Source organism: Drosophila melanogaster, chromosome X, assembly GCF_000001215.4.
Source record: "Drosophila melanogaster chromosome X".
Taxonomy (NCBI): Eukaryota; Metazoa; Arthropoda; class Insecta; order Diptera; family Drosophilidae; genus Drosophila; species Drosophila melanogaster.
The window spans coordinates 12,404,368-12,412,451 of record NC_004354.4 but is presented as its reverse complement, the minus strand read 5'-3'; the positions used below and the strand labels follow the sequence as shown (position 1 = coordinate 12,412,451).

The window sequence follows — 8,084 nt, the reverse complement described above, 5'->3', positions numbered from 1 at the left end:
TAATATTGGGATGACAATTATTAAATAAAATACCTTCTTTAGTGAAAAAAAAAAATTAATTAAATAAAGTTGAATGCCTCGTGCAATACATATATGGATAAATTTAGAAAAAATGATGCAGCAACGAATTTCCGGATTTTGGCAGGGCCAACTGCCTGTATACCGCTTAAAATTCCTGATCACATTGTCCTTGGAACTAATTTCATCGAACAAACGGAGCTGTCAAATCCATGTACCCCTGCCCGACTCGAAATATATTCAGTTTGCCACCAGAGCTCGTCTGGAGCACAACTCGTTTCGGAAAAATACAAATTTCAAAAAGCACACAAAATTCATAGTAAAGCGACGGGTGAGTTGAAAGTTTTGGCTCGATTCGGTTTCCTAACAAAAAAAAATGTGAAATTTTTATAAATTGAAAAAAGTGAAAAAAACCAAAAATTTACTTTTTTTTTTTTTTTAGAAATTTATTGGTTAGCTTTCCGTGTTATAAACATCAACACAAACACATACAGATAGTGCAGGACAAACAGATATAAGACAAATAAATACTGGATACATACACGAAATCCGTGCAGTTGGTAAGTATCGTAACTCACCCCCTTTCAAGCCATAAAACTAAACTAATTGCCATCTAGGAGATACAAACAACTAGCTGCCGCTACCGCAGTTATAAAATAATCACATGTGCCATCACATCTACTGGATTCCCATCCCATCCCAAATTATTTAATGCGCTTATCCAAAATGCAAACTAATGATGATCGTTCCGCCTACACTGCCTTAATTAAGTCTGAACAAGCTAGGATAGGTTTGTTTAACTAAATTATCACACTAAACTGAACTAATCATATTGCTTCCACAGTTGAAATGGTGTTCAATTCGATGGTACCAGTCCCGTTGGACGAGAGGATTGCATCGTTTTGGATACAAATGTTGCGCTTACAATCAATGCAAGCCATAGAAGCCTACTCTTCATACACTATGTTAATAAGCCATCTTATGATCAGTTGGTTTATCTCAAATGCAAACTACTAAAGATCGTTCCGCCTACACTGCCTTAATTAACAGTCTGAACAAGCAAGGATAGGTTGGTTTAACTAAATTATCACACTAAACTGCGCTAATCATATTGCTTCCACAGATGAAATGGTTTTCAATTCGATGGCACCGGTCCCGTTGGACGAGAGGATTGCATCGGTTTGGATATAAATGTTGCTCTAATATTCAATGCTAACATTTTGCTGCCTTTCCCTCATCCCATACCTTACTGGATCGCATCGCCTGCCTAGGATCAGTTGGATTGGCTGAAATCGATCTTGTTTAACTGTACTATCATGTGAAATTGCAATAATCATACTGCACACTTCCGGTCCCAAATGCTCAACATTCACATTTCGCTTGTTTTTGTCTTAATAAACGGAGTTCAACGAACGTAACTGGGAAAAGTTTTTGATCTGGGTGGTTGTGTTAATCCTGCACTTCAGATGTTCCTGGGGTCTAAGCTAAGATGAACTTTGGCGAACAATGCGCAAATGCTCTTACTTACTATATCGTACTTCCCATTTGGCCTCGTAGGAAGACTTCGAACGAAGTCGTCTTAATGAAATTCATACATACACGTTTATTTTTTCCATTTTTTTTTTCATTCTCATAGTTTGTTGGCGGGGGGAGTAAGAGAAAGCGTACGTGATGTTCATATTTTCATAGATTCAATAATTCATAAATTTTATGCGCACACGGTTACATTGCTGATTGAAGCATCCTTTCTGCGGAATGTCTATGTCCTGACTTTTATTGGCATTCCAATGTCTGCAAAACGAGAATGATCTTCGGGCATTCACAGGTTGAAATGTCAAAAGGTTTTAGTCAAAATATGAAAAATATTGGATTTTTTTTGTTCAGAGCCGTTTTTCCGAATTTTCGTCATAAAATAATTATTTTGCGTATAATATTTTCTTAAGCCATAGGGTTTCTTTTTGCTGACAGGACATTTAATTATGTCTGCCTTTCGCCCTTTCTATTTAGTTGCCATATGAGCATTAAAGATTGTCGACTTGAATATTTAAATATTTTCTCGCACTCAATATGAGGTGACCCCGATGTGCGGCAATCCTTTTTTTTGTCCATGGTCCTTTGAGACCGTGTCCTGTGTGTATCGTTGATGGCCTGCATCGCCATCTTGGTGGGAAACGGTGTGGGCGTGGAGGTGTTGGCATCCTTAAACCGTTCGCGTTCCAATTCATTTTTCAAAGCTAACCAAAAGCAAGCCACCCACGTTTCCATTGGGCCGTGGATGTTTTTCCAACGTTCATTTTTTGGCATCTCATGAATATTCATAGACATGAGCGGCCAAAGGACCGCGTTGGCCTATCTGACACAGTCAGCATTTCTGGGTTGCGTTGGCAGGATGAGGACCTCGACGACCAAGCTGAGCTGGTTGGGCAGGAGGTGCTGGCACATTACGCTGGGAGTATTTTGAAAACTGCTTGCCTTGAGGAGGCATTTTTGAACAGGGTCAAAGGGCAGGAGAAGCTCTCAACTGGGCTTACTTTTGTGGGCGTCCTTCAAAAACCCCATAAAAGCGAAGAAAGTGCGCTTAACATACTTCGTATTTATATTGTCATTTCATAATGCGATTGTTTTTGTTTATTTTATAATGGTATTTAAGGTTATTAGGTTACATTTGATTGGTTACTCTGGTTACACTGTTAATTTCCTTGCTGACCTGGCATTGGATTTTCTTCCTGATTTTGCTCATTACCCTGATCCGCATCCTTTTCTCTGTTCTTATCCTGCGCCTTGGTCATCGCAAACAGCTTGGTCCAGTGTCTAGCAATTTTGTCGTGCTCCCTGCGATTGGTTTTGTACTGATCGGCAATGCACATGACTAGCGGATCATCTGGATTGCACTCACTCATCAGCACGTAAATGGAAAGTAGAACCTAAGGGAAAAATACAAAAATGGTAATAACCTTCTGCCAAGAGACTGGAAACGTGAAAATCGAACCCACCTTGGCCACATTCATCACTGGGGACCATCGTTCGCCGAGGACATCCAGGCAAATGGCGCCGCGACTGTCCACGTTGCAGTGGTATATTCGGGTGGTGAACCGAATGCGTGGCGCCCGGAATGGATAGCTGGCCGGAAATCGTATATCCAGCCGGAAGTGACCGCCTTCGTATACGGAGCCAACTGGCCCGTTCACACCTGCCGTCCAGTGAAGAAGATCCCCGTGATGCAAATCGGCGGTGCAATTCGGTGGCGGATTTTTCCGAATGTCCTGCAGTTCGCTCTTAATTCGCACCACACAACCAGTAAGTGGTGCCTCGGTGGATTTTCCCGATGCACTGTGACTGGTGCTGGGTGCCGTCTCTTCTACGGAGCTGGCCACACTGGCTCTCGAGAGCACTTCTGGTTCGACCTCCACTTCCACCTCCGCTCGCGCTCGCGCTTCCGTTTCCATTTCCGTTTGGGAATTCACCTGATCGCTGGACATTTTGGCGATTTCGAGTCCCGATTTCTAACTTCAATTTTGTGTGGGTTTCATGTTTTCAGCCAACGCACAGGGCCGTAATGATTTTAGTCTTACGATCGGTGAACTTTATTCAAAGGCTTGCTTAATTGGGAACAGAAGCCAGGAAGTAAGATTTAATCGGAATATGGTAATATAATTTTTGTTGTTTTCAGTTGAGTTGGAATATGGGTCCACAAAATATATTAGTAAACCTAAAATAATCTCGCTTGTATTGTATCATTTTTGAAGTTTTACCCTCACAACCGACCATCTTCCACTACATATCTTTATCACGATACTGTTTCCGATTGAAAATATCGACATTGAGCACGTTTTCGTCTCGAAATCAAGAAAGTTTCTTATCATTAGAATGATTCGTGCAACTGAGTACGCTGAGCACAAGCTCTCACAAGCTCTGTCTGGATATTTTCACTTACAAAATTGACGTATTCTAGTTAACTACTGTAAGCCATTCTACAACAAAATATCACAATATATACACATATATTTTTCGATCCTTTTAAATTCATTATGAACTGTGTGCTTTGCCGTAAGCCCACTGTAACGCCGTTTTCAACGTTGCAAAAATTTCGCGTCTGTGTTTGCCTGCAGGAGCACTATCAATGTTTGAAATGCGATAAACGACAGGGGTTTCAATGTGGCTTGTGCGGTCGTGCAACCTTCGTGATCTTCGTTCAAATGAAATTCGTCTACGATGAAATGTACGGATTAAAAATGAAAGCCGAAAATCTTGCTGAGACTCGAAATAATGGTGGCAATGATAGTGATAGTACTTTCGAGACCCCCGGGCAGCGTAATACCCGAAAATATTGGACCGCCATTGCAAGGGGTCGATCTCGTTCGCATCTTTCAGCTAGGAAGTCCACTTGTTTATACAGAAAGAGAAGTTGTTCCATGGAATGTACAAAGGGTTGTCAGCAGCAGCAGCAGCATGTTCATCGTTTCGAAGACAAGACCACCAAGAAAGTAAAGGGCACAGTGGCCAGTCCACGGATTGATACAAAAAAGATTTGCGTCGAGGAATCAGAACGGCTATTGAAAAAACAGGGAAATCAAAATTTAAATTCGTTTACTATTGAGGAGCAGCGATTACTTATCGCTTCTGCTTTAATGCAAAGTTCAAGAGCTGCACCTAGAAAAAAGAAAAATAATGAAACATATGCTTGTGATTCAAATTCAAATGAAGTTGAAGTTAAACCAAGAAAAAAAGCAGAAGTTCATGATCGCCATAATTCTCCATCTCCAGTATTACCATCATGTTGCAAATACAATCCTAATATGGCTTTTGAGAAAGACGTATATGAGAAGATCAATTCGGCATGTTGTTGTACCAAGATGCGGGAATTAAAAAAGCACATTCATAAGCCACAAGTTACAAATCTGGACGCCTATGCCATTGAAGGGATGCGTTTGCAAATGGGTGCTCCCTATAAAATAAAGAAGTCCGTAGATCCTTTTGATAAAGAATTTGCAACTAAGGATATACGATTTTATACCAAGGAAGAAAGGAGTGCACGACTTGAATATGTTAATGAAAAATATAAGTTCGATGATCCACAGGAGAAATATTTAGTATTTGGATGTCAGTTTGTGACCAACCGACGACATATGGAGTGGCTGTCATCAGAACCTAAAGAAAAATATGTCTGCAGTGGTATACCCCTAGTTCGGCGAGTTCTATATTGTTGCTCAAATTCCATGGAACGTCATTGTGAACTAATCGAACTTCCATATGATTTTGAAGAAAGTCGTTTTTCCAGAAATGCTTTGTCATTTCCATTTATTTGCTTAAAAAAGTCACAATTACTAGCCAAGTGTCCGGATCAAAATTGTCAAGAATCTCTCTTTATGTACAACATATCCTTTCATCTGACTATTAAACACAATAATTGGCTAGTGAAACATTTGGAATTAAATACCCCATATACTTTTCAATTGGATTTGAACGTTACAAACGAGAGCGTAAAATGTCATGCTGTAATACAATTGCAAAATGTGCTTTTGGAATATTCCAAGTATGGATCTAACCTATCCTTAACCATAATGAGTAGGCATGTGCAACTGAGTGAAATTCTGGGAAACTGCCAAACGGATCAGCGATTAACATTAGTTTGGGCAGCAACTTCACTGGCCAAAACATTTCCCATAATGGTAAGCTTGACCTTGTGGTCAACGGGTGGCGATGTCCCCAAAAGTACGATATCCTATACCGGAAAACCATTTGATATTAAGAAGTCCATTCGACCCTATCATTTGATCAAAAGTGGTAGGGTCCTTATGCTAACGGCCAATCAAGTTAATGCACTTACTCAAAAAGGCAAGGAAAAGGTGGGCATTACGTTTATCGCCAGGATGGCAAATATATAAGAAACCAGACGAAAATTGACAAATGAAAATCAAAAAACAAAATTCATAACACGGGATACATGAAAGTGTCCTATTTTCTTTGAAGGGACGTGTAATTATTATCTTTTTTTTTATTAGCTATCTGCATTTGTACAATGTTATATTATTACCTAGAATTTTCTGTACTCTTCGGTCTTAAGCATTCTTTAATCGAATTGGCTTCTTTTTACGTACTTCCTTTGCATTTTTCGCGCTGTCTCTTTTGGAAAATTAGTAAAGTGAGAAAACAGCACAGGATGATGTGGCCAGGACGAAACAGGAGGGAGAATAGATCTAAGGAAAGCGACACTCAATTTGCGAAATGCAATAAATTGAATGAAAAGTGTGAAAATGAAGAGGAGTCATCAGCATCGGCGACAACACTAACGACCAAACAGAGATAGAGACAGATGCAGACAGTGGAGTGAGCGAGATAGATGGAGATAGAGCTTGGCGCTAAGAAAGCCAGAAAATGTAAATGAAAATTCAAGAAAATTTAATAATAAAAACATCAGCATAAAGTGAAACGCATAAAATCCAATGAAATGTAAAAGGCGCCCGCTGGACCTTCTTCCTGTTGTGTTCATGCCTGCCGTCTCTTTCTATACCCGATCGCCCGTCTCTTTCGAGCGTCGTTACAGACAGTGGCGTATGCAGTGGCCAAAAAGTATTTCGAATATGGTGAATTAAATGGAAATTAAAATGAGAGTATAAAAAGTAAGTTAACTTATGCCACATCGAATATCTTTCCACTAAAAATGTTATAAATTGTAATATTTTTTTTTATAGTTTTAAAGTTTATAACGGTCTGGCAGTATTATTGTTAAGCTCTAGAGGAGTGATAAATTTCAATGAAATGCAAAAGGCGCCCGCTGGACCTTCTTCCTGTTGTGTTAATGCTTTCCGTCTCTTTCTATACCCGATCGCCCGTCTCTTTCGAGCGTCGTTACAGACAGCGGCGTATGCAGTGGCCAAAAAGTATTTGGAATACAATTTTAATATGCGATATTAAAAAGTAAGTTAAAATATCCCACATCGAATATCTTTCAACTAAAATTCTTATAAATTATAATATTGTTTTTATAGTTTTTAAGTTCATAACGGTATGCACGATTATTGTTAAACACTAGAGGAGTGATTTTTAGGACGCACAACTTTTGGTTTCCACCCTCTTGAATTATTTCTTACCTAAGCCCCTGGACGGATGTATGTGGAAAATAGCGTCGGGTAATCACATTTCTCTGGTATAGTATGGCAGTATGGCAGTGTCCTGCAGCCAGCAGGATATGCTCAATTGAACATGTTGATTGCTGACAGCGCGTCCTGACCCACCGACCCAACGACCCGCCGAATCCGCTCGCCCAACGACACCACCCAACGCACAGCACCACACCGCACCACTGCAAATGAGGAGTCAATTGAAAATCAAGTTAGAGCTGGCTTTAATGGAATTAGTTCTACATGGCAGCGAGGCATCTGCGAGATGCAAACGCAAAAGCAAACTCGAGCTCAATAGCAAAAGCACCCAAGGATGTATGCGAACAAGGCATTATAGTATAGCTCCGGAAGTTCCACTTACTTACCTCTGAGTATCTGTGTGAGTGGATGGATGGGCGAATGACTGTGTGGGTAGCTGGAAAGTGGTGTGCCGAGTGGGTGGTTGGGCGGCACACCTAGGCAAACATTTAAATGGAGCTCGATTGGAGCGCTGGGAAGCGTTGAAAAGCGTGTAAATGAAATTAGAGAGCTGCCACACCCACAAGGCTAGCCAACGCCCCAACACGATGGCACTAGTTTTAGCCCCGCCAACAGCAAACACGGTATGAAAAATGTGAATCCTGGACGAAGAAGACGAAGGGGCCTAAGTGATAAGCACTTTCCACGCTTAAATTAATTAATAAAAAAAAAAAAATGTAATCAAAAACGGAACATTAGTTTAGGATTAGTTCTCCTAAATATTACTCATACCACACGTATGCCGGATCGAAATTTTTAATAGCATACTTTTGAGGGTATAAGGTAAGTGAAGAAGGTATCAATAATCAATATCAATAACAATTCTCGCTACTGAGAAACTAAAACGATGTCTAAATTTCATTTGCCGTTAAACCATTTACTGAAATAAATGTTCGCTACAAATTACAATGACATCTTGAACCTTTC

At 40.1% G+C, this 8,084-nt stretch overlaps 2 protein-coding genes and 1 long non-coding RNA gene across 3 annotated transcripts; 2 read left to right on the top strand and 1 right to left on the bottom strand.

The window, feature by feature from the left end:
- Positions 1-270: 270 nt before the first annotated feature.
- Positions 271-1,434, top strand: lncRNA:CR32652 (long non-coding RNA:CR32652). The gene is made up of 5 exons (NR_133521.1): positions 271-349; positions 461-578; positions 636-808; positions 863-1,087; positions 1,142-1,434. It is a non-coding gene; the product is annotated as a long non-coding RNA:CR32652 (long non-coding RNA).
- A 1,192-nt stretch (positions 1,435-2,626) lies between these two features.
- On the bottom strand, positions 2,627-3,591 carry CG2574 (uncharacterized protein). The gene is made up of 2 exons (NM_132568.3): positions 3,012-3,591; positions 2,627-2,942 (listed from the first exon to the last, which is right to left on the bottom strand). The coding sequence occupies exons 1-2, from the start codon at positions 3,495-3,497 to the stop codon at positions 2,709-2,711; spliced, it is 720 nt and encodes a 239-aa protein (NP_572796.1). The 5' UTR covers positions 3,498-3,591; the 3' UTR covers positions 2,627-2,708.
- A 383-nt stretch (positions 3,592-3,974) lies between these two features.
- Positions 3,975-7,836, top strand: CG32651 (uncharacterized protein). Its single transcript, NM_167321.2, has 3 exons — positions 3,975-6,638; positions 6,711-6,936; positions 7,008-7,836. Exon 1 carries the CDS (start codon positions 4,047-4,049, stop codon positions 5,901-5,903), a length of 1,857 nt encoding a protein of 618 aa, NP_727605.1. The 5' UTR covers positions 3,975-4,046; the 3' UTR covers positions 5,904-6,638; positions 6,711-6,936; positions 7,008-7,836.
- The last annotated feature ends 248 nt before the right edge of the window (positions 7,837-8,084 follow it).